Below are 27,560 nucleotides of genomic sequence, written 5' to 3' on the forward strand. Positions count from 1 at the left end.
GTTCTAGGGGGCAGAAAGGCAATTTCATACTCATTCATAAAACAACCAAAAAAAAAAATAGGAGAGCCTATTATGTTGATGAAATGTTAATTCAAACAAATAAAAATCAATGTTTTCTGGGTGATTGACACACTAATTGTTACAAAAATAAAAAATAGGTCACTTTTCCATTGTAAAAATAAAATGGTATAAAAATATCCAATTTAAAAACAAACTTTTATAATGAAAAAATACAAAGGGCTAAATATAGCGCTTGTCTGGGTCCTGTAATTAAAGCTTTTTTAAAACCCCCTATGCCATGCGTTTCATAATTTAGGGTAAGCAAGTTCAACTGGATTTCATATAACATGTTGTCCACTGGTGAAGTGAACATTTAAATCAGTGCATTTTGAAAAGCTAAAAATAGTATTCTTTCAAAAATTGAGATTTTCACAGAGAATTGGATATTATTATTACACGGCACTGGTTCTAATTCATGGAAATCGAGAAATCAATGCGTGAAAAAAATACAGCCTTAGTGATACAACAGCACAAATAAGCGATGTCAGTGGAGGGAAAGTTAGATAGATTTTCAAGCAAACTGGCTGAAGATTTACCCATGGTTGGAGTTTAATAACGATAGTGGTCAGATGAGTTGTTCAGTCTGCTGTGTGTCTGCACAACTGCAGTTTGTTATAAAACCTGTACAAACAATGCGGCTTTGGAAAGAAAAAAGAACTCGAAATAGAAACTTGATCATGCAATGGAGAGTGCTCTGCATCACAATGATGAACAGCGGGGTGTACATAATGTTAAAAGTTTACATTTGAGAGACTATATAATTTCACAGTTCTTGAAATGTACAGTTGCAAAGGATTTACAGTTTTGTTATGGTGCATTGCTGGACACTTGATTCAGGAAAAAAAAAGCTATGCTGTTTTAAAAGCATACACATTCTAACCCCTTTCATGAAAGCACACGTTTTACTCATTAAAAAGCAGAACTACTTAAGGTAGTTAGAAGGTATTACACCAAAAAAATGAAAACAGAAATCAATCCTGTGGGACATATTCCCTGAATATGATTGTGACAGGATAGCTGCACAGGGAAGACTCTGAGTCAGGAAACTGCAGTTTAAGCGCTGCTGCGCACTTTTAATAAACACAAAATAAAAAGGTACAAACAGAACCACAGTTCACAGAGCTAAATAAAAAGGTTTAACAAAACAAGTCACAAACACAATAAACAGAAATAAAATAACCAGCTCAAGGGCCAAAACAAAAGGTTTAAACAAAATACAAAAAAACGTAGGCTGAGCATTCGCCTTCACTACAAAGTTTTCAAAATAATCACAGCACAGCACAGCACAGCACAGCACAGCACAGCCACTCACCAAAAACTCCTCTCCAAACAAAGGATTTTTCTCTCTAAAATACCATGTGGTTGGAGCCTAATTATCATCAATTATTCAATTTAGCTCCAGCCACATTCTCACATTTATTTTGGCAGGGATAGGAAATTAACCCCATCCTTGCCAACCACCACCTGCCCTGCCACAGTGATAATAATACATGAACGTGTATTAGAAATGCAACTGGATTCATTGATGAAACTGTGTATCTTGAGAAACAGAGCAAACTGCTGTGCCTTGAGAAGGGGGCCTGCTTGAACTATGTGACCTACTGATTAGGTGACCGGTGCCTGGACTGGATTAGGCTGAGCGGACAGTTGAATTATGTACAGATAATTCACACGTGCAACAACAATCGTTTTGATGCAAGGAAGACATAAACTAGTGATGTCCCGTGGAAACGGACATTAAAACATCAAATGACTGTGAGTTTAAAAAAAGGCAAGATACACAAATGATCTCATGAAAGTAGCTATTTAGCAGAGTGAAACAGACTATAAATATCCAAGCAAAACTAAACATTGTGTGCTCCACATCGAATGCTAAACAAGGTGCTGTTACTCTGCTAAGCTGCAACTCCGGGACTCTGCCTAAAAACTGACCCAAGACGGGACTCTGCCAGAACGGACCCAAGACGAGGAAGCAAGCTGCAAGCGAGTCAACGACCACAAGCAACGAGACTGAGGCCCGGTTGAAGGACTGCCGTAAAACTTAGAGACTTATCGGACAAACCAGTCTAGGTCTGCTGTACACCTAAAACCACAGTATCCAAAAGAAACTGTGCCCTGCTACCTGCATAGCTAAAAGATTCAGTGAAGAGGACAGAGTGGACAGGCACCTATACTGAGGACTGAAGACTTTGTTGCAGCCGTTTGTTGATTCTATCGAGAATTGAAAGCTTTGTTGCCGAGTTTGATCCAACGTGGGATTGAAGACACTGTTGCTGAGGAGAGCTTTTTGTACTGGACACTTCAACAGATTGAGTTTCCAAAACAGCAGACCAAAAGTCTAAGCTTCAAGGAACTGTTGAGTATAATTCCAGTTGCATTTTCCTTTCATGGAATTAAATTAATTAAGTGTAACACATTCACATAGAATTGAACTGTTAATTATTTAGTTTGCACACTTTGCATGTGAATTAACTTTTAGTGAAACTTGAAGTAACTATAACTATAAGTAATCTACCTCATATTGTTGTATGAAGAATTGATTTAAAAGTAAATTTGCCATATCCTTAATCTATATACCATTAATAAGCTTAATGTTATATATTTTGTCTGCATCATTTCAGCCATCGATAAACAAATTGTCATTGGTAACATTCATCCTTTTTCCTAAGAACGGTTACATCAGCCTAAGTACCACATTGTCACCCAGTCTGTGACCAGCTGGGCGAGTTTCATCTTTGTACAGGTAGGGGTAGGGTCCGCTGCCAGCCAAATCTTGATACCAAATTTGACAGATTTGTTTGACATGTATGGTGTCCAGCGACACCGTGCTTTTGTTGGAAACAGCTGCTTGTCCATGTCATGCTTTATGTTTAGCTGGCAATGCTGTTTTCAATCTTAGAATTTATTCAAAATTTCTTGTAATAGTAATATTATAAGACAGCCTGCTACATATGCTCACGTGGACAGTCAGACGGCAGTTCTCCAAGGAATTGATAGGATTACAATAGATATTTGGATAATACATATCTAGACTTCAAGAGCAATATTCTGTTGAAATACATACTGCTGTAAACTCAGTGGAGGTATGTGACCGAGCAGCTGTTGAGTGGCGTGTGTGGTGACGTCATGGACCAGGAATTACCAGAAACAAAACAATGGACGGGCGGGTGAAGCTGAATGCTACATCGCTCAGCGTATTTATTAAATAATAAACAAAAGATTTAAACAAACAACAAAACAACAAACAAAAAGGCGCGTTGGCCAAACAAATAAACAAATAAGTATCGTGCTGGTGTAAACCAGCACGCTTAGCAGTTATTTTTAAGTTCAGTTTTCGCTCTCTCCTCGCTCTCTCGTACACTCCTCTGTACACTCACTCTGCAGCACGGACAGCTGCAGGTTCTTATACTCTGGCTGAGGGGTTAACTAGCTGTTAATTATCTTATTACCCCTCGGCCGCAGTCTGCACGTGTTTAGTACGGATACATAAGAACATAAGAACATAAGAAAGTTTACAAACGAGAGGAGGCCATTCAGCCCATCTTGCTTGTTTGGTTGTTAGTAGCTTATTGATCCCAGAATCTCATCAAGCAGCTTCTTGAAGGATCCCAGGGTGTCAGCTTCAACAACATTAATGGGGAGTTGGTTCCAGACCCTCACAATTCTCTGTGTAAAAAAGTGCCTCCTATTTTCTGTTCTGAATGCCCCTTTATCTAATCTCCATTTGTGACCCCTGGTCCTTGTTTCTTTTTTCAGGTCAAAAAAGTCCCCTGGGTCCACATTGTCTATAACTTTTAGGATTTTGAATGTTTGAATCAGATCGCCGCGTAGTCTTCTTTGTTCAAGACTGAATAGATTCAATTCTTTTAGCCTGTCTGCATGCGACATGCCTTTTAAACCCGGGATAATTCTGGTTGCTCTTCTTTGCACACTTTCTAGAGTAGCAATATCCTTTTTGTAACAAGGTGACCAGAACTGAACACAATATTCTAGGTGAGGTCTTACTAATGCATTATAAAGTTTTAAGATTACTTCCCTTGATTTAAATTCAACACATGCGTGACTGTCAGCTAGTTAAATAATCAGTAGCTGATCAGCCACACATCCTCACAGGGTTTTAAAATATAAATAACAAATAACAAAATCAGCTATCGCCGTAATAAACAAATCATAATAAATAAATAAACAAAGGGGCGGGACACTCCGCCACAAGGTAGAGATAACAAACTGGCTTATATACATATAAAAACAGCGTATTGTAGGTTATATTAACAATAAAAGCATGTATAAGCCGTAACAATATCAGATTTTGGCGGTTCTAGGTAGAAGTGCTTATACATTTTTTAATTTTGTGATTCTGACTTTCAAACGCCGTCAGGGTATTTAATACATGCATTTAGGAAAAGTCAAGAACAGACAACCGGGATCTTTATCACATGCAGAGTAACTTAAATTTTAAATGTGAAAAATTGACTGCCTGGCGGTTCTAGTGTTAAAATAATCACGAGTACTCGAGTAACTCGATTAATTATCCCAGCACTAGTTGTAGTTACTGTGTTGATTATATATATATATATATATATATATATATATATATATATATATATATATATATATATCACACACACACACACACACACAGTATATATATATGCATTTAAAGGAGGATTTTCTTCCACTAATCTACACACCATACTCCACACTGTTAAGGGGAAAAAGAATTTTTTTCTCAATAAAAACCTATTTTAAAAAAACAACACTGAAAGATCACAAGTCTCCACCCCCCTGAGTTAATACTTGGTGGAAGCACCTTTGGCAGCAATTACAGCTGTGAGTCTGTTGGGATAGGTCTCTACCAACTTTGCACACCTAGATTTGGCAATATTTGACCATTCTTCTTTACAAAACTGTTCAAGCTCTGTCAAGTTCCTTGGGGAGCGTTGATGGACAGCAATCTTCAAGTCACACATTTTCGATTGGATTTAGGTCGGGGCTCTGACTGGGCCACTCAAGTACATTTACCTTTTTGTTCCTTAGCCACTCCAGTGTAGCTTTGGCTGTGTGCTTTGGGTCGTTGTCATGCTGAAAGGTGAACTTCCGTCCCAGTTTCAGCTTTCTTGCAGAGGGCAGCAGGTTTTCCTCAAGGACTTCTCTGTACTTTGCTCCATTCATTTTCCCTTCTACCCTGACAAGTTCCTGTGGCAATGTGCTCCGCCCCTGTGTGCATTTCTGTGTTGTATGTTGCGTGTGGTGTGTTAATGTTGGTGTATAGAGATGGCTGCACAGGATATAAATGAGTGTGTGCAGCACCAATTATTTAAAATGTATAATTGTATTTAGGCACAGGATTGCACACCACTTCACATGCATTTAAAGTATATAATATGTGAGCACGAGGTTGCACATAATTAATTCACATGCTGGGATTCAAGTGAATAATTAATTAGTAATTGAAGCCCAGCAGAACAGTATATATAGATGCACGTTTTACTCACTCGGGGTTGTGTGTTCGGTGAGTGGAGAACGGGTGTGGAGAAGGAGGTAAAATAAACGATAAAAAAAGAATAATAATAATAACTGTTTGACTCACCGTGTTTGTTTGTCAGTCCACCGTTTGTTTAAGTGTTAGTCCGTTTTGTTTATCTGTTTTATTTGGCCTCAAGTGCCGCGTCCTGTCTTCTGTTTGTTTAAACCTTTTATTTATAATAAACCGCGCAACAGCGCTTTCATCATTTCACCTCATCTGTCCTGTCTCTGTGTATTCATTTCCTGGTTCTGATGTCACCACTCAGCCAGCCGTGTGACAGTTCCCCAGTCCCTGCCAATGAGAAACATACCCATAACATGATGCTGCCACCACCATGCTTCACAGTAGGGATGGTGTTCTTTGGGTGATGCGCTGTGTTGGGTTTGTGCCAAACATAACGCTTTGCATTTAGGCCAAAAAGTTCTATTTTAGTTTCATCAGACCACAAAACTTTTTGCCACATGGCTACAGAATCTCCTGAGTGTTTTTTTGCATACTTCAAAACGGGATTCAAGGTGGGCTTTCTTGAGTAATGGCTTCCTTCTTGCCACCCTACCATACAGGCCAGATTTGTGGAGTGCTTGGGATTTTGTTGTCACATGCACACTTTGACCAGTCTTGGCCATAAAAGCCTGTGGCTCTTGCAAAGTTGCCATTGGCCTCTTGGTTGCCTCTCCGATCAGTCTTCTTGCTCGGTCATCCAGTTTGGAGGGACGGCTTGATCTAGGCAGGGTCTTGGTGGTGCCATACACCTTCCACTTCTTAATAATCGTCTTGACCATGCTCCAAGGGATATTCAAGGCCTTTGATATTTTTTTATACCCATCCCCTGATCTGTGCCTTTCAACAACATTGGCCTGGAGTTCTTTTGGAAGCACCTTGGTGCTCATGGTTGAGTCTTTGCTTTGAAATGCACTACCCAGCAGAGGAACTGCTGAATTTATCCTGAAATCATGTGAATCACTACAATTTAACACAGGTGGAGGCCACTTGGTGTGTGATTTTGAAGGCGACTGGTTACATCTGAGCTAATTTAGGATTGCTATTACAAGGGGGGTGGACACTTATCCAACCAAGCTATTTCAGTTTTTATTTTTAATTCATTTTCTACAAATTTCTAGAATATTTTTTTCACTTGGAAGTTGTGGGGTAGGATGTGTAGATAAATGAAAAAAAAACAAAAAACTATTTTAATGCATTTTAATTACAGACTATAAGGCAACAAAAGGTGAACGTTTTGAAAGGGGGTGTAGACTTTCTATAGGCACTGTAAATGATGGACATTGACAAAATGTTTTTGGTTTCTTTTTAATCATTCGATAACTGATTCTTGCCCATGACACGCTTGAGTGACTATGACTGAAGCATATGCACTTAATCACCTAATTAGTAAGACAGTTGATTGGACTAGTGAATTTTATCCAAATATAAGTGATAAGTTTCTTTTGATGCTCAAATATAAGTGATAAGTTTCTTTTGATGCTCAGTATATGTGCTAAATAGGGACCTTATAGCTTAATTGGAGCAGTAGTGGCTCAACATGTGCCTATTTCACCTGCCCATTGTCTATAGCTCTCCAGAGGAAATCCACTGATGTTCTTGAAGCATATTCTGATGTACACCTTACAAGAGATTCTATTGCCAAGCAGCGCTCTGAAGAGAAATTTGTAAGCATGTATCAGAGAGCTGTTTCACTGGCTACATTGATCAATGTACAGCCTGAAATAAAACATATAGGCCTAGTCCATAAGCAGGCCTACCTTCAAAATGCTCCTTCCTCATCAGTTGAAGAGCACTATTGCATCAATGTTTATTATCCAATTATTCATGTTGTGGCCCAAATGGATTGTCGATTCTCTCCAAATAGTGAAGCAGCTCTACTTGGAACCTACTTAGTTCCTGCCAATTTGCACAAGTTGAATGTCACTATTAAGAATGCCTTGTTATCATGGTACAGGGGTGATATTGCTTTTCCATGTAATTGTTTTGAATTTGAAATCGAAAGGTGAAAAGAGACGTGGAAGGACAGAAATCATATTGCCTCTGTGAAGGAAATTATCCATGAAGCCAATCCAACTTCCCCAAGTATCTTCACTGTCTTAAAAATTGGTCTTGACCTTGCCTGTGATAACATGTTCATGTAAGCGTAGTTTCTCTGCACTGAGAAGACTGAAGATCTTTAATGGAAGAAAACCATCTGACTGGTTTGGCTTTGATCCATGTCCATCGGCATTTGAAAGTGAATTCGGTGAACGTACTTAATTTCACAAAGCCTGCTTCCCCTTGCATTTGGGAAGCAGGCTTTGTGAAATTAAGGTAAGAAATACTTTTATCTATACATGGAAAAGGTATGCAATATGTAAGGCTGACCCTATGTGCTTGTTGTTGTTTGGACCTCGGGTAAATAGTTACTGCCATCTATACAGCCTGTCCCTCTTACCCTTCCACCACTGTCCTTTTCCCTGGGTCACTTACTCTTTCTTGCGGCGCCCGTGGAAGAAGCTGGCCCACTCAAAGCAGGTTTTCTTGCTGCCCACCCAGAAGACTGAGGGGATCCCGACCACTAGCGCCATCAGGTACTTCATCAGAAAGAGGATCAGGTCTGGTCGCTTCTTCTGGTTCACCTGTGAAGTGGGAGAAGGACAGAGAGTTACAGCGGGTCCCCGTGGAAAACTTCCCCAGGCGCCACACTTTTTAAATCATGCCTCAACTACAAAAATGTGAAAAATCCTCTGAATAACTGCCAGGTGGTGTCGTTCCAAATCATGGCACTATATCAGGTTTTAAACAGTAACTAAAGCTTCGATCCGAAAAAAGAAAACATATACCAGTCTTTTCATTTTAATTTAAAGTAGGAGGCTAGAAATCTCAAGTAGAAGGCAGGGGGGTATGGGGGTCCTCCCCCAGCGTGGGTGCAAGTGGCAACTCCCCCCACCAAAAACAAATTTTAGGGTTTTGCAGAGATCTAAATCCTGCATATCCTGGGCCTAAATATGTGCCTTAATAAGGACTCAAAATTCAAAATAAGTGTATAACTGTTCACTTTATTATGGTTTAGGGGTCGAGATTTAAAGAGCAAGTAAAAGTTACTTGTGTCTATGAAAAGTAATTATTAAATTATTTATATTAGAATTTTAAAGCCACAAACTTGTCTTAGCACACAGTAAATTTCAAAGTAAGTCCACATATTTAAGCAAACTCCGTTTGGCTTTGCAATAATTACACACAGAAAAAAGTGGTGAAAGAAAGACAGAACCAGACACCAATGAAACAGAGAAATTATATTTCAGGCACAAAATAAAACAATATCACATTATATAGATACCATAATACCAAGTGAGACAGAAAAGAAAAATGTGAAGCAATTTCTAAATTAAAGATAAGAAGCAGTATTAATTGGTAGTAAATTTGAATACATAAAAGGTAAGCCATAACCTGTATTTTTTCATGTATTCCATTTTTTAACTTTGCATTTTATACAAAAAACAAAACAAAAACAAGACACATTTTAAGTTTCTAAAAATATTCATGGAACCAACCAGACCTTACATTTATTTTTAGTCTTCCAAGTTTCTGAGTATACATTATTATTATTATTATTAGTTTATTTAGCAGACGCCTTTATCCAAGGCGATTTACAGACACTAAGGTGTGTGAACTAAGCATCAGCTGCAGAGTCACTTACAATTACGTCCCACCCGAAAGACAGAGCACAAGGAAGTTAAGTGACTTTCGTGTACACATTACATACACAAATGGTTTTGGATATTTCTTATTCATTTTATTAATACAGATTAGCACAAACCGACATACCACTTCTTTAGGAGATTAGCATGAGCTACTATAGGAAATCTGGAGCAGCTTCCCTTTTTGGATGGTGCTTACAGTCTGCCACAAAACACTGCAATACACGGCTTACTAGCTTGAATTTGTATTAAATGAAAGTACAATCACTTATTGTGGAAATCACATTAATGTTTATTGCCGTATCCTGGACAAGTGTAAAAGTTATTAAAGTAGATTTTATACACTCTATTTAAGGCTTTCAATGTAATACTGTTGTAGCTCAATTTTGCCAGAACGTGTCGCCACGAGAGGCACTCAGATCAATGAGCCAACTATACAGCTGGTGAGTGTGTAGGAGTAAAAAGTATCAAAGTGAAAGCAAAAGCAGAGTTAATCCATTCATTAATGCCTACATTTTTATACTGTGTATCTATGTTTGCACCATGCCTTTCAGCACACTAAAGGCCTAGAAACACCACCGCTTCGCTTTTTTTTTTTTTTTTTTTGATGCTGAGTAGACAGTGCCACACCAGCGTGTCTATACCCAAGCGTGTTCCCTTTCCAGGGTAAAAAAAAAAGTACTTTATAGCATCACATTTAGAGCGAAAATACCACCCACCCCTCCCTCCACTGTTGCTCTTGCCTAATATACAAAGAAAATATGGCTGTGTTTCAGGAAGACATGGAAAGTGTGACATCAACAGAAGAGGAGGAAGGAGAGATTCGTACTGTACGTAAGTTTGAACATACATTTCTATTTGACATGATTTTCTTAAAAAGGGAATTGATAGTCTTCTAAAAATAACAAACTTAAGTACCGTGCCGTAAAAATGACGATCTTACACAGAAAACGTAGGTTGTTTGTTTAAAAAAAAAAGTTTATTTTACATATTTTAAAAATATGGATAGAATTGGTCAAAAAAAATTTTTTTAATTGAAACAACTGTAAAAATTGGGGGGGGGGGGGGGGGGGGTCCCACTAGGGCTGGGACGATAGTGATTTTTTTACTATCAATGCATCGTTTTTTTCATAATGCAAAAGAAACATTTAAATAATAAGTACATATATTTTCATCAAATCTAATCACGAAAAGTAAAAGTTTCTCCAGTTGAATTTAAAACTACACATTTTTTATTATTTATGTCTATAGTCACACTGTTTGCGCGGCTCCCCACAAAAAGTCAATAAAACATTGCAAATATTACTGTCTTACCTTAAGATGTCTTGACAGCAACAGGATTAGAGAGAAAAAAAACTCCAATGGGGAACACAAGAATAACTATTTACAAGTCCAACGTAACAACGTCTGTGCTCTCTCCAGAGCTTATTTTCTGTTTTTATTCAGAAATATTATGGCATCCACATTCTCCGGTTTTAAAGAAGAACAGAGTTTGTTCACAAGCATCCCTGCTTTGCTGAACACACGCTCGCTCGGGACTGATGTTGCAGGGATACTTAACATGCTCTTTGCCAAGGCTGCTAAGTTGGGAAAGCGCATCAGGTTATTTTTCCACCAAATCAGGGGATCTTTGCTGATGTTTAATGGAGTTTCAGAAGCATAAATCGTCATCTCTTGTTGGATTAAGGTTTCCTTGGAAGTAGTGTGTGTTTGTTACCATCCACAAAGTAAATTCCATTGCTTGTTCGGCCTTCATTTTCTTTTTAACAGGTAAGTCCTCTGTGCTGCACTCACTTGTACAGACACGATTTCTGTCATTTTCGAGGTTGTCCTCCACCAGCCTCACTAGTTTGGATGACAGTGCTTCAGACACATGGGCTTTGGCCTGTTCAGATAGGAAACCCAGATGGCGAAATCGGGGGTCAAGAAATGACACAAAACACAGTGGCATAACCTCATTACTTGGGTCATTCAGCTGATGTAAACAAAATCGCTGAGACACATTACACACTAGCTTATCTCTAAAACTCTGTGTAACTGGAATTAGCAAATCAGTTGAATTTGAATAAGATGGTGTCTCCTCTTCATCAGGAACTTCAGTCAGTCTGTGTTTTATTGTTGTTGCAAGTGGGTGCAAAGAACTAGCCGTAATGTTTTTCTCTGCACTCAAAAGTACTGTTGCCAGTTCAAATGGCTGTAGTAGAGGTAGTATCTCAGCCATTAGCTTCCACTGCTCAGTCGTGAGATCTAAAGTAGCTGCGTCAGACTTTTTGGTCAAATCTGGGTTTGACAAAACAGCAATAACTGGCCATGTGTATTGCTCAGATCCGCCCCTTTTTTTTCGGTTTCTCTCGGCTCCTGTCGGTCTCACTCAGCCATTGAATGGTTTTCTCTGCTTTTTCCGGAGAAAAAACGACTATAGAGACCTGTGTTTTACGTCTTTTTGATAATGTCGGACAGGGACATCGGAACGGAAAGGGATAATTGTAATGTCGGACCTGTGCCATGCTTGTCCATACATCGGTAGTGATGGACATTGAATTACACTCCTGACTTTTCCTTTGCATGTTTGTGATCCAGAGTAATGAATTTAGAGATTTTCTTTCGACAGGGCATTTCATAGCCCAGAGCAAGATTCGCAATCAGATTTTTAAACGCAGCTCCCTCTACTATACTAACAGGTCTGATATCTTGTGTGACAACATCCACCATCAGGCTGGTTATTTCTTTTGCTCTGATGCTTTTTGGATCAACTTTCTTTCCAAAATAAGCTGTCACTGAAGGTGTTGCTTCCTTTTGTTTTTTTACTGTTCCTGTTGTCGTATTTTGGCGGGTGCTGTCTTAGTAAATGATCCTGCAGGTTGGTGGTATTGACACAGAAGCTCATTAAAACTCCACAAACAGCGCATTTTACCTTTCCATTTTGTTCTTTTGTAAAAAAACTTCCAAACGTCTGACGGCATTATTTAAAATTAAATCGACAATTTAACTAGCAAAAAAAATCTGATCCTGAAATACGGCCTACATCTAGTCTCTTCTCTAGGTTTTGTTTTTTTGTCACGCTTACTCTGAAAACGTACGTGCTGCATAGTGGGCGGGGAGGTTTTTTTATTGTTATTATTTAAAGGAACCAAAGGAAAGGTAAGGAATAAGTGTAGATTTAAATTTTGCCGGTCCTAATAAAAAAAAAAACGGTCCTACTAATCAACTGATAGATGCGTTTTTTTCAACCATCAATGGTTATTTTATCCATCGATGGCTATTCCAATGATTCCATGCATTGTCCCAGCCCTAGATTCCACTTTACATGTGGACTATGATGTGTAGCAGTTCTGGTTTCTGATTAATACTGTCCCTGGGATGTATGATGAAGCAGAATCTGTGCAAGCTTCGAAGCCACATTTTCCAAGTTAGCTGGTACTTTGCAAACGTTTGGGCAAGCCGCAGAAATGGATTGCTTGTGTCTCTGTTCACTTCATTGTTTTAATGTGTCACTTATTTTTCAGTATGGTCTTTTATTTAGCATGAACATGTACCTCGATGCAGCAGTATTTGCAGCGCTATGCATCCTCTGCCTCATCTGACCCACTTCTGCTATTTTGCTTTTTGTATACTTTGAAACATTCATTTTCTTTTGAATATTCATAAACTGATTTACGTTTTCTCACCATTCCTTATCCACTAAAATATTATATTTTTGTGTAAGTATTTCAATTTAGTTTTTAATCAAACTAGTAGCTACTATGCCCAGCAATTGCCACAAAAATCAGACTTTGATTGGCCAACATAATCAGGTGTTAATGTGTTTGTGAAGTAACAGAGAACCAGGTTTGAATGTTGCTTGATCATCTGACGTCTAAACATCTGCTGTATTCTAGGATACAGTGTAGGGCTGCTTATTAAAACGTCAAAATAAAACAGCATTTTAATCAAAATATTGTATATATCCTAGAAAATAGTACCAGGCAAATACTGAATAAGACAAAAATTGGGTATAAAATAAGTAAAAACTGACGTCCAGTTAAAAAAACAAATCCTGCAAACTTTCGGTAAAATTCGGTATAAACTGGAAACGCGGAACACTATTCATAACCCACCACCAACACAAAGAAAGACAGGCTTTTATACAAACGCACATGACACTAATTACAAACACTAAAACAATCAAACTATTCCCAAGTGCACCCAGGTGTTTCCCGTTCAGCCCTAGAGGCTTCTGGGACCTGTAGTCTTTTAGGCTACGGTGATGACACCTACCCCACACTCCATGAACACACACTAAATACACAGACAGGGCCTGTCACAATAATATATATATATATATATATATATATATATATATATATATATATATATATATATATATATATATATACACACACAGACGTGCTCAAATTTGTTGGTACCCCTCCACAAAAAATGAAGAATGCACAATTTTCTCTCAAATAACTTGAAACTGACAAAAGTAATTGGCATCCACCATTGTTTATTCCATATTTAATAGAAATCAGACTTTGCTTTTGATTTTTTATTCAACATAATATTGTAAATAATAAAACAAATGAAAATGGCATGGACAAAAATGATGGGACCGCTAACCTAATATTTTGTTGCACAACCTTTAGAGGCAATCACTGCAATCAAACGTTTTCTGTAGCTCTCAGTGAGACTTCTGCACCTGTTAACAGGTAGTTTGGCCCACTCTTCCTGAGCAAACTGCTCCAGCTGTCTCAGGTTTGATGGGTGCCTTCTCCAGACTGCAAGTTTCAGCTCTTTCCATAGATGTTCGATAGGATTCAGATCAGGACTGATAGAAGGCCACTTCAGAATAGTCCAATGTTTTGTTCTTATCCATTCTTGGGTGCTTTTGGCTGTGTGTTTTGGGTCATTATCCTGTTGGAGGACCCATGACCTGCAACTGAGACAGAGCTTTCTGACACTGGGCAGTACGTTTCACTCCAGAATGCCTTGATAGTCTTGAGATTTCATTGTGCCCTGCACAGATTCAAGGCACCCTGTGCCAGGCGCAGCAAAGCAGCCCCAAAACATAACCGAGCCTCCTCCATGTTTCACTGTAGGTATGGTGTTCTTTTCTTTGAAAGCTTCATTTTTTCGTCTGTGAACATTGAGCTGATGTGACTTGCCAAAAAGCTCCAGTTTTGACTCATCTGTCCAAAGGACATTCTCCCAGAAGGATTGTGGCTTGTCAATATGCATTTTAGCAAATTCCAGTCTGGCTTTTTTATGTTTTTCTGTCAAAAGTGGAGTCCTCCTGGGTCTTCTTCCATGGAGCCCACTTTCGCTCAAAAAGCGACGGATGGTGCGATCAGAAACTGACGTACCTTCACCTTGGACTTCAGCTTCAGTATCTCTTTGGCAGTTATCCTTGGTTCTTTTTCTATCATTCGCACTATCCTTCTGTTCAATCTGGGGTCGATTTTCCTCTTGCGGCCGCGCCCAGGGAGGTTGGCTACAGTTCCATGGACCTTAAACTTCTTCATAATATTTGCAACTGTTGTCACAGGAACATCAAGCTGCTTGGAGATGCTCTTGTAGCCTTTACCTTTACCATGCTTGTCTATTATTTTCTTTCTGATCTCCTCAGACAACTCTCTCCTTTGCTTTCTCTGGTCCATGTTCAGTGTGGTGCACACAATGATACCAAACAGCACAGTGACTACTTTTCTCCATTTAAATAGGCTGAATGACTGATTACAAGATTGGAGACATGTGTGATACTAATTAAAGAAACTAACTAGTTTGAAATATCACTATAATCCAATTATTTATTATCTTTTCTAAGGGGTACCAACAAATGTGTCCAGGCCATTTTAGAATATCTTTGTAGAATAAGCAATAATTCATCTCTTTTCACAGCTTCTTTGCTTTATTCTATGACATACCAAAGGCATGCAAGTATACATGATAAAATAGCTTTTAATTTCATCACTTTTCAGGAGGAATGAAGCATTATTTCAATGAGCTGTAAGGGTACCAAAAAATTTGAGCACGTCTGTATATATATATATATATATATATATATATATATATATATATATATATATATATATATATATAATCAAAATTAAACCATATACATACTTGTGTGTATGTTTTTAAGGTTGCCAACTTCACATTTCTTTCAAAAATGTGTGTGGAACTTTTTGAAGCAGTTCATTTTTCAGCATAGCCTATTGTTATTTATTTTTCTGTTAGGTTAATCCCACAAGTATCACTAACTAGAGGTCTCTGACGGCATCTGTGTCAGCATCGAACCTGTACATTTCCAGTGGCACTGATAAGCGTACATAGACACAAAGTCTGAAGTTAAGAGAGCTTTTATCTGCATTGTCATCGTATCTTTTTAATGTAGCTAGCAAAATATTTTCTACACAATTAAAATGAACGAGACTTTATTGTACATGGTATGATATTCACTTATGCCATGAGATAAATGTTTTATTCAAAAATATCTTTATAAATGTAATTAAATATATATTAGCAATATATATTAGCAAATGACCTTGATGTTTTAAAAAAAAAAAAAATCACCTTGACAGACTATCACAGAACCAGCAGGCTTGCTACACAATGCAGGCACCGCCTCCTTCTCTGTTTGGCTGCTAGCACCATCTATCTTTACAGCGATCAGCTGAAAATAATTGAATGGCAGCATATATTAAATTATGTACCTATCAAAAGCTGGAATTGTGCTGCTCATCGTGGTGACATCAGTTTCTCCAGCTCTTTTGTTGTTTTAGCAACAGCAATTGATAATTAAAGGCATAGCAGTCTGTCACAATTATGCACCACTGGCACAGAGCCAGGGGTTTCCTTTCGGGGACGTTGGCACGGAGTGTTAACAGGCAATGTATGTCCGGACAGCAAGTTTAGAAACTGGACAGAAACTCCAGTATGTTTACATATTTACATGTAACTCCATTACTATTTGTTAGATTATATTGAAAAATATAGATACGAATATCATGAGCACCCTGTGGCCCCCCAAGATTTGGACATTTAGACAATTATCTGGCCCTCTTGTGCCTTTGCTCACGTCTGCTCTGCTCTGCTTGCAATTTATCTTTCTGCGTTTGTTTGAGGTTTATTTGTCTATGTTTGGCAGGGTTTTTTTTACATGTGGTTAAAAACAACACAATACACATAGAAAAAATATATAAAATTCTGTAGTATTCTGTACTGTTCCAACAAAAAGATTAGCAAACCAAACACACTCTGATTTATTAGCATCAGACAAAACAAACTTAAAACTTTGTTTACACTAACAATGTGACCTAAGCTGTCAAGGTTGACTGGCTATGTTTTCTTCTAATGCCATATTCTATAAGCTACTGGTACAGGCTTAATTAACATTTCATCAAAACCTTTCTGTGTCTACTTCTTTATCTTCATGTTCATAGACCACACAAATCACCAAGAATCATCTAAACAGTTGTAGGCTAATTTAAATTGCAGGTTACTTAATTGTTAAGTTACAAAGCCAATATTTTTACAAAAAGCAAGTGGGTATCGGTGTGAGTAGTCCAGTGAAAATGTTTGTTTTTAATATGATATTCACTTTTAATCCATAAAAATCATATAAAGTTGTCAACATAAGGACTATATATATATATATATATATATATATATATATATATATATATATATATATATATATATATATATATATATATATTCAATGCAGCAGGCTACATGGATTTGTTTTAATTCATTTAACTAAAGACATTGTTGATATTTAAATCAACTTGACAGACTATCACATTGTTGATATTTACACAGTGGCTTGCAGAAGTATACACCCCTTTAAGACGCTTTCAAATTAGACTTTACATGTAGCATCTACACAAACTACTCCACATTGATAAAACAAGCATATAGAATAAAAATAAGTAAGATTTACAGAGAAAAACAGATTAATCTCAGTTACATAAGTATTCAACCCCTTTGCTAATGCAGCCCTAAATCAGCTCAGGTGCAAATGATTTGTTTGAAAGGTCACAAAATTAGTGAAATGGTTTCAGCCTACAAGGATTTAGATGTGTCAATGTAGGTGTGATTCTTGAAACCTGTAGTCACTAATGTGCTGATTGACAAGGCAGAATATCAGGTAGGATGGTAATGAGCAGACGGGGCTCAGAATCGCCTGCATTTAGTTCTTTAGGCGTTTCTAATGGTTATTTGTGTTTCTGAAAACAAAATAATAATAAAACACGAGGTGTGCTTTACAATAAATAGCTGCAAACCCCAATACAACTGGAGAGTCTGCCTCCAGTTTTGGAGAAAATTAAAAAGAACAGAAAACTATTTTTTTCTTCTGAGGAATATTCCCGCAAGGCAAATGATCAACAGATCCTGTGACCATACAAAAAAGAAGATGGGATAACGTGCTGATTCCCTGCAACTGTATACAAATATCCTTTTGTTTTTTGTGACAACTGTGTAGTTTTCGGAAAGCATATATATTTATTCACGCAGTCACTTCAGTCACTATTTTGGACATGGTAGACTGGCTTTACCCGAGCTGTCTCCGATGGATCTTTGATATGGAGGATATTTTATGCCAAAATGAAAAATAAATAAATACATTAATAAATAAATAAATGCATGTCAAAATAAATAAATATAGACATTTATATATTTCTTTCTTTATTTATGTATTTATTTTTCATTTTGGCATCAAATATCCTCCATACTTTGAAAACCCCCTGCAGCATAGAACGTTACTAGGGTAGTGGTTATCTTCACTGCCACAGGAACGACAAAAGCTGTGCATTGTGGAGTTCTCCAAATCCTCTGATAACTACTCACATAAATCCAATATTGCTTGTATATTTAGTCAAAAATGACTAATAATCTGATCATCTGTTAGGTCCAAAAAACTAATATGGGGTCTGTATAATCTAACAAAAGGATACCTCCTCCTCTTCCTTCTATCTGCCTGCACCGCAACCACTTCGAAAAAAAATTGCCACTCTCACTTTCAAAAGGGTACACCAAGTAAAACCATGTGTAACTCGGAAAGTCCTAAAAGCCTAATACAGGCTAACTTCATGATAACGAACCCCATGGGACCTGGAGAAATGTTCGTTTTACCAGGGTGTTCACTATAATAGGGTTTGGCATTTTTCTGTATCAGAAGAATGACAAAAATGGCAAATTTGAATTGAACATCAATATGTAGTACTTTTATGAAGATTCCTTCACATTGATCAACATTTAAACGGTATTGTGACAAGGTACTCGTGTCACATGTGTGGGTAACCGCACTGCAAGACACAGAGACATGGGAGTTGAAACGCCGGCACAGGCGTGCAGAATTTATAAAACACAAAACAGTAAGTAAACAAATGGGTCATGTGACGCTACCAACGATGGTAACGCACAGAGGACACATACAGAAGACTGTACAAAAGGCAAAATAAAACACAGTACAAAAACTACAAAGGTGCCACACAGGGCGAGCGCTAGCCTTATTGAACGAGGCGTCCCGCACCAGGAACCTGCTACACTACGTAACCCTCGCTATACATTACTTGATCAATATCCCCTAAACTAACCTACTTATGAGCCTGTATTCTTACGACGACTCCTGCTTCTTCATACGGCCTTGGCTGGGCATTGCCTTGACAAGTACCGTGTTGCAGTTTAACGGTTGCGTAGCTGTAGTTCCTGCAGAGCGGACGCTCCCCTCCTGAGTGTATGCAGCGCCCCTCTGTGTAGCATGGCATTGGAGTCGCCCAGAACGATTCCCACTGGATGTTTTTATGCTGACGGACACTCAGTCGAGACCTCCCCACCTGTTGATTGAGGACCGGCACAGCCAATCACTCACTTAATCACTGCCCTTCCGCTCAAACAAACCTAGCAGGCAGCAAGTCTCAAATCGAGCGCCCATCTGTAAACAATCATTTGATCAAAAATAACAACCAAAATGTACACAAAACAAACCTGTTTCCACATATAAATTACACCAACACTAATTTCCCCTATGCAGGGCAATCACCCTGCTACAGGTATGTTTAAAAGAAAACAGTAAAGAAATGAAAAAGGAAAGAATGTACACTTAAATGCTGAATACAGTAATTACATGTCCTTTCTCTTGAAAAAACTATCCAGCATAGATTGCTCCTTACACCCATTGCCTGGTTGCAGTTTGTGTGAAGATGATGGACAGGCAACGATTGCATTTGTCATGCGTGATTCGTAATACAATAGGTCATCTTTGAATTAGCGTTTGAATTAGTCAACCATGGTCTTTGTTTTCACTGAGAGAATAACACACTTGACACTGGAGAAAGTTCAGTGTCAGTCAGTACTGAGATCGCTGTATCCGGGTCGATCCTGTACGTGATCATTCTAATAGGGCTAATTTTCATTGAAAAAATCGGTTCTTGCTGTTGGGATCGTTAAAAACGGGTATTCGTTATGAGGGGTTCGTTATAGTGAAGTTAGCCTGTATAAGACGTGTAAATGATTCGGAATCGCATGTAGGAGTATGTCAGCTAATTTAACTAGCCGTGAATAACTTACATTAAGACAAATTTAAGATGCCCTTGAATTTAAGATGTAGCCCAAATTTCCCACCCTCAGTTTGAGGAAAACGATAATCAAATAAATATGCATTTACAAAGATACAACCTCAATTATGCATATGGCAGAGATGCCAACTTCTGAAAGGAGAAAAACAGTAGCATGTGCAGTGAATTTTTTTTTTTAAGGCCAGTGGCTGCTAGCCCTTAGAAATTAAAAGGTTCTAGGCTCTGGCAAGCCAATTACCTCATTTTTGCTGTTCAATCTATACTATTGGTAATTGTAAACACCAGGCATTTGGAAATTAAAACCCCCCAATAAAAATATTTATTCTGGATTTAAATATAAGTAATGAAGAGCGTTTTAGGATCTCGTAAGCGCTATCAAACCTGGAGTGAAATATTCAACCTCAAAACTTTATAAAAATATCTATCAAAATAACAATTTTTACTACTCTGCAACTATCAAAACACAAAATGCTGTGTAGTATCCAATAATTAATTATTTAAAGCGAGTTAAACCTCAAAATCCATTTGCACAGACAGAGTAATGAGGAGTGTTTGCTTATGGTGTTTCTTCGTACCTAGAGTGATAGTTATGACGCTCACCATGTTTCACAGAGAAGTCTGTCTGGCAGTATTCACAGTAGACGTGAGATTGAGACACTCCACTTCGAATGAATGACCATTCTGTGGTAAATTCCTCTCGATATTTCTGACAAGCCAACCTCGATCTTTTAGATGGAGGAGAGTGACATTTTTTGTTTGATTTGTGATTCCTATATTAAGGCTGGGATTTTGTCACTGAAATTTGTACTAAAAATCACGGAGCAGTCACGGTAAATTTGTTCAAAATCACGAAGGAAGGGGGAAATGGTGTGTGAAGTCACGGGGATGAAAATTCAACTATTTTTTTTTACAATATACAGTACCTACATAACATAAAATTAGTCTGTCTATAAAAGTAGGAAAAAGGGAAAATGAATCTAAATGTAAAAAAATTTTAAAAAATGAATGTATTTATTTATTATGGTTTTCACGGCATCAGTTCAAGTTGTAATCATGATCAGCATTCCCAATCTGTCCAAGCTGGTACTGTTTGTTAGAAACACTGAAATTGTAAAAGTTTCTCTTAGAATTCCTCAGGAAGCTAATGACGCTTATTTGAAAATGGCTGCCTGTATTTCATGGATGATTCGAGATTGGGCAGTAACGGTTTGGTTCGTCTTTTCTCAGCAGTAAGTCACGCTGATGCTTGTGCATTCGTACAGTGACATCTTTGTTCGTCTTCTCCCGGCAGTCAGTCACTTTGCTGTTTGTGTGTTCGGGTAGTCATGTCTTTTGTTGGCAATTTTAATACACGCATCACTATACTGTACTCGAATTTAAGACGCAGGCTATTTTTGAGAAGCAAAAAATGGTTAAAGTGTGTCTTAAATTCGAAGGAATACGGTACTTTGAGATCTGCAGAATATAGCCTTTCGGTTATTCCAAGAATTCGATTAAAAACCTATGGTTCAAGGGCTTTACGTTTTCAAGCTCCTTCACTTTAAAAAACTGAAGGGCCCATAGCACTTCTGTATTGAAGGGTATATACATATATATGTACATAAAATAAACTAAATAGTGCATGTAAATAAATAAATAAAATATGCTCAAATATGTTTTATTTTAAAAGACAAGCAAATATGTTAAGTGACTATGTTACTCTACCTGGGAAGGGCAGGGGATGTGGTACTCTCTGCAGCGTTCCTGCACCCATGTGTTCTCCCAGACAGGCCTATAGCTCTGCTCGTAGAAATAACAGCCAATGACAACAATGAGCGGCAGCAGGTACAGCACACTGAAGACGCCAATGCGGATCATGAACTTTACCAGCTTGTCCTGGTTCTCCTTCTCCAGAGGAATCTCAATGCGCACTCGATTCAGTGACACAATGCCAGCCAGCAAGAGGGACATCCCCACCAGCACGTCAAGGCAAAGGGGTGCTAGGACAAAGTAGCGCAAAGCATCCACGTCATAGAGCCCCACAAAACAGACACCGCTAACATTGTCACCCTCAATTTTGTTCATGGCCAGCAGGATCACAGTGAGTGTGCCAGGGATGCCCCAGGCACAGGCGTGAAACAGGAGGGCCTTCTTCTCAATGGCCTCGCTACCCCATTTGGGCACAGCAGCCAGAAACCAGGTGATGGTGAGAATAACCCACCAAACACTCCCAGCCATGGTGAAGAAGTAGAGCACCATGAAAAGCAATGTGCAAGCCTTGTTGTGGGAGCCTTGGGTGACTGTGGCTGCCCTGTAGCTCCCAGGGCTGGCTGTATTGCAGGCCACCTTGTCCTCCAACAGGAATCCGATAAAAAAGACCAGGGAGACCATCATGTAGCAGACAGCGTAGAATATTATGGGTCGTTCTGGGTAGGGGAAGCGAGTGACATCAATGAGGAAGGTTAAGAAGGTGAAGAGAGTAGCGGACAAGCACAGTATGGAGATGACTCCAATGAAATAGCGTGCAAAAGAGAGTTCCTCTTGACGGAAGTACATGTTGGGACAGGGTGGTGAGCAGTCTCGCATGCCCAGGAAGGAGTAACCCAAGTCCGGCTCAATCTTCAATTCACGTGGACACCAAAAGCCGTAGTCTCGCTGCACTGATATTGGGGACTCCTCTGTGGCATGCAGGCTTGAGATCAGGTCAATAGGGCGGGGGTAAGACTCATCACAGTCTGGGAACCTGCAGAAACAAAGAGAGTATGTGAAAACATATGTTAATAACATCCCCTGCCACTGCTGTAAATACAAAATTGGAGCTAAAAAAACATGCGCTGCAAATATTCTACATATGTGGTTGTGACAGGGTAGCGTCACGGCCCAAGTTGTCATTGGCAGGAAGAGAGACTCAGAAGCAAGAAGCTGCAGGTTAAGCGCTATTGAGCACGTTTAAAACAACTAGACAAACAAAATACACATTAACCAGGGTTAGAAACTAACAAAATTGTGGTACTAGTCCAAAGGACTAGTACCTTTTGAAACTTACTAGTCCTTGTGTGAATTGTCTAAGTTGGAATAAACAACAATGGTTGGGGTCCCCAAGAATATTAGGCTTAAATTGTATTTTCCTAAATAATAAACACTGTTATAATTAGGCTTCCCAAAATCAACACCATTGCACAAAAACTCACAAAACTTGGTAGGGTGGTAGGCACCTAAGGCAAGTTGTGTCAGAGCAAAACTGAAGATCATAGGTCACATGGTTTGGCAGCCATATTGGATTTTTCATGAATATTGGCCAATTTAACAAAATCTACCCTTATGGCCTATATTTAGATTTGTTCAACACAAGTCGATTGGTCACGCCATAATGGATTTGTCAAAATAGTCTTCTTCTCTGAAACCGTTAATATGACTGAAGCCAAACTTTGCATACATAGCCTTGGCAAGGTTGTCTATCAAGTTTGTGCAAAGCAACTCGCTACATAAAAAAAAAACACATGGCAGCTGTGAGCCAATCAAATTTCAGCTATGGTCAAATTGCACATATTTGCACATATTACCTTGCACTTAGAACCCATATGTGCTCTATTCAAAAATTAACTTGACCGTTACCTTTGACCTCTCCATAAGGTCAAATGCAAAACTAGATTATAACCCTTTACAGATTGAAGATAGGCTAATGGGTACTGTGAAACGCATATAGCAACTCATATATGCTCCTAAGGTACAATATAGATAGGGTAATGGTTACTATGGAACACATATAGGAACCCATATATACACTAATCAAAAATTGCCATAACCCTGACCTTTGACCTCTCCTTAGGCAGCATTGTAGAAACTGTGGGTCCAACAGGCATGAGTCCAGAGCTCCTGACTGCCCAGCACGGGCGAAAACCTGCAGAAACTGTAATAAATTGAACCACTTTGCCAGGTGGTGTCGCTCCGCCCCAACAGCAACACCAGTACCAGCTATAATCCACACTGTGCTCTCAAACCCTACTGGCTTTAAGACTTGTGCCGTATACCTCAGGGATGTCTGCCTTCCCCTGCTCTTGGACATTGGGGCCAAGGTGTCTCTACTTAATTTCGACACCTACAAACAGTTTTTCTCACACCTGCTCCTTCAGCGCCCCTCCACCACTCTGAGTGGTTATGGACATACTAGAAACGAAGTCCTGGGCTCCCTCCAGCAGCCAGTGCGCTATGGCACCAGGTCTCTGTCAGCCTTCCCATTCCATGTCACACGCAAGGGGGCCAACCTCCTGGGTCTTGACCTCTTCATGGGGCTCGGTTTCTCACTGACCGACAACTCCGGCACGGAGATCCTACTGGTTGCCTCCCCCCAGCAACGCCAATGGCCAATGCTGTTTGATGGCTTGGGCTGCCTCACCACCTTCACTCACCAACCCAAGGTCGATCCTGCGGTGACCCCAGTGATCCAGCTGCTGCGCCGCATTCCCCTTGCCCTGCGGGATCAAGTGTCAGCTGAGCTGAAGGCCCTACTGGATTCTGGGGTTATTGAGCCCATCAACACTTCACCCTAGATCTTAAACCTGGTGATAGCAAAGAAGAAGTTGGGGGGACTCCGCATCTGTGTGGATCTGAGAGCTGTGAACACGGCCATCATCCCGGACATATACCCGCTTCCAACAGTGGAGGAGCTCACCACCCACTTCTACGGTTCCACAGTTTTCAGTAAACTGGACTTATGCCAAGGTGTGGCAGGATGGCTTGCAGTGGTGAGGTGTGGTGACATCACGGACCAGGAAGTAACTGAATCAAAACAGTGGATGGGCGGGTGAAGCTGAATGCTACTGCACTCAGCGTATTTAATAAATAAATAAACAAAACAAAAGATTTAAACAATCAACAAAACAAATGGCACAAGGGCCAAACGAATCAGACAGACAAACAAGTAAGTGTCATGCTGGCTAATCCAGCACGTTTTAGCAATTGTTAAATTCTGTCTTCTCTCTATCTCCCCGTACCTCCTCTCTGTACACCCAACCCTGCAGCACGGACAGCTGCAGGTTCTTATACTCTGGCCGAGGGGTTAACTAGCTGTTAATTATCTTATTACCCCTCGGCCACAGTCTGCATGCGTTTGGTAAGGATGCATGACTGTCAGCTAGTTAAATAATCAGTAGCTGATCAGTCACGCATCCTCACGGGGTTTTTAAATATAAATATAAAAAACAATAACAAAAGACGCGGCGCTTTTATCCGCGCCGCAAACAAATACAAATAATAATAAATAGGGGCGGAACACTCCGCCACACATGGCCTTTTCGGCCACCTCCCCCCCTTATTCCCTAAAGTCCCGGCTAGCAGTACCGGCAAAGGAACAGGAGAAGCAAGGTGTCTCCGGGGGCTGCCACAGCGGGATGTCCTCCTCCCACCCAAACAACTGTAGCTCCTCTGGCCAGAAAAATTTTGGGGGTGGTCTCCAGACCTGCCCCCCCTTCATGGCCAGCAGCTCCCCTCCGTGGGGCTCCGGCCACCCTTTCTCCTGCAGCGAAATTGCTGCGGGGGGAGCTGGTCTCCTGACCTCCCCCCCTTCTTCATGGCTGGCAGCTGCCCTTCCTGAGGCTCCAGCCACAGTATTTCCTGCCGCGAAAGTGCGGCTGGGGGAGCTGGTCTTCTGAACTCACCCCCCTTCTTCGTGGCCGGCAGCTGCCCTTCATGGGGCTCCAGCCACAGTATTTCCTGCCGCGAAAGTGCGGCTGGGGGAGCTGGTCTCCTGACCTCCCCCCCCCCTTTCCGTGGCCGGCAGCTCCCCTTCATGGGGCTCCAGCCACAGTATTTCCTGCCGCATGGCAGGACTGGTAGCGACCCCAGGCAAAACAGGACCCTCGGGAGGCGACGGCAGCAGCTGCAGACCTTCGGCAGGCAACGGCAGCAGCAGCGGACCCTCGGGAGGTGATGGCAGCCGCAACGGACCCTCGGGAGGCGACGGTATCAGCAGCGGACCCTCGGGAGGCGACGGCAACAGCAGCGGACCCTCGGGAGGCGAACTCAGGAGGGGAGCCCCTGGCCATGGAGGCGGCAGCGGGAGCTCCACTTCTCCCTCGTACCCTGTAACTGGTGGCTCTCCAGACGATGCGGCGCAACAGGCAGCCCCAGGCGATGCGGAGCAACAGGCAGCCCCAGGCGATGCGGAGCAGGCATCCTTGGGCGGTGCGGAGCAGGCATCCTTGGGCGAAGCGAGGCAGGGCAGGAGCAGTCCTCCCACAGCGGTTGAGGCGGAACCAGCAGGTATTCACCCTCTGCTGGTGGAGGTGGGAGGGGCAAGCAATCCTCCCACGGCGGTTGAGGCGGAACCAGCAGGGATTCACCCTCTGCTGGAGGAGGTGGGAGGGGCAAGCAGTCCTCCCACGGCTTTTGAGGCAGAACCAGCAGACATTCACCCTCTGCTGATGGAGGTGGGGGAGGCAGAGGCAGCTCCTGCTGCTCTGCTCCTGGCGGTGGAGGTGGTGGAGGCAGAGGCAGCTCCTGCTGCTCTGCCCCTAGCAGTGGTGGAGGCAGAGGCAGCTCCCGCTGCTCTGCTCCTGGTGGTGGAAGCGGTGGAGGTGGCGGAGGCAGAGGCAGCTCCCGCTGCTCTGCTACTGGTGGTGGAAGCGGTGGAGATGGCGGAGGTAGAGGCAGCTCTTGCTGCTCTGCTCCTGGTGGTGGAGGTGGAGGCAGAGGCAGCAGGTATTCTTCCTCTGCTGCTGGAGGCCTGGGCACTGGATGCACGGGCTCCCCCCCTCTGGGTGCTGGATGCCTGCGCTCCCCCCTTCTGGACGCTGGATGCACGCGCTCCCCCCTTCTGGGCGCTGGATGCACGCGCTCCCCCCTTCTGGGCGCTGGATGCACGCGCTCCCCCCTTCTGGGCGCTGGATGCACGCGCTCCCCCCTTCTGGGCGCTGGATGCACGCGCTCCCCCCTTCTGGGCGCTGGATGCTCGCGCTCCCCCCTTCTGGGCACTGGACACAACGGGACTTCGGGCTCATCCCTTTCCTCATCTGTGTCCCAGTCGACCTCTGGGCAGCTTTCCTTCTCATGCCCAAATCGATGGCTGTACGTACACCACTCCTCCATGGAGTCCTCCCTGTGTACCCACCATGTGAGATGGCCGGAGCTCAGGATCCATCCTCTGGCTTCCACTGTCCCTCTGTTGTGGGGGCTGGCCATTCCTCTCTCCTCCCCTTTTTCTTCCCTTTTTTTTTTTTTTTCCCCTTCACAAAAAAACACTTTTTGAAAAAACGAACACAAAAAAAAAAACTCCCTTTGCTGTTCCTGGTCCGGCTCCTGGAGGCGTTGTTTGTCCCACGCAGGACACCATATGTGGCAGGATGGCTTGCAGTGGTGAGGTGTGGTGACGTCACGGACCAGGAAGTAACTGAATCAAAACAGTGGATGGGAGGGTGAAGCTGAATGCTACTGCACTCAGCGTATTTAATAAATAAATAAACAAAACAAAAGATTTAAACAATCAACAAAACAAGGGCACGAGGGCCAAACGAATCAGACAGACAAACAAGTAAGTGTCGTGCTGGCTAATCCAGCACGTTTTAGCAATTGTTAAATTCTGTCTTCTCTCTATCTCCCCGTACCTCCTCTCTGTACACCCAACCCTGCAGCACGGACAGCTGCAGGTTCTTATACGAGGGGTTAACTAGCTGTTAATTATCTTATTACCCCTCGGCCACAGTCTGCACGCGTTTGGTAAGGATGCATGACTGTCAGCTAGTTAAATAATCA

At 41.1% G+C, this 27,560-nt stretch overlaps 1 protein-coding gene across 4 annotated transcripts in view; it reads right to left on the reverse strand.

The window, feature by feature from the left end:
- The window catches only part of LOC117402412 (frizzled-3), a 67,044-nt gene that overhangs the window by 9,753 nt on the left and 29,731 nt on the right, over positions 1–27,560 (reverse strand). For all 4 annotated transcript variants that reach the window (XM_034003519.3, XM_059024331.1, XM_034003517.3 and 1 more), the window contains exons 4-5: positions 21,537–22,554; positions 8,063–8,211 (exon numbers count right to left, since the gene is read on the reverse strand). In XM_034003519.3, the coding sequence (XP_033859410.2) occupies positions 8,063–8,211; positions 21,537–22,554 (1,167 nt within the window). The remainder of the gene's footprint in view (positions 1–8,062; positions 8,212–21,536; positions 22,555–27,560) is intronic.

This window comes from Acipenser ruthenus, chromosome 5, assembly GCF_902713425.1.
Source record: "Acipenser ruthenus chromosome 5, fAciRut3.2 maternal haplotype, whole genome shotgun sequence".
Classification (NCBI taxonomy): Eukaryota; Metazoa; Chordata; class Actinopteri; order Acipenseriformes; family Acipenseridae; genus Acipenser; species Acipenser ruthenus.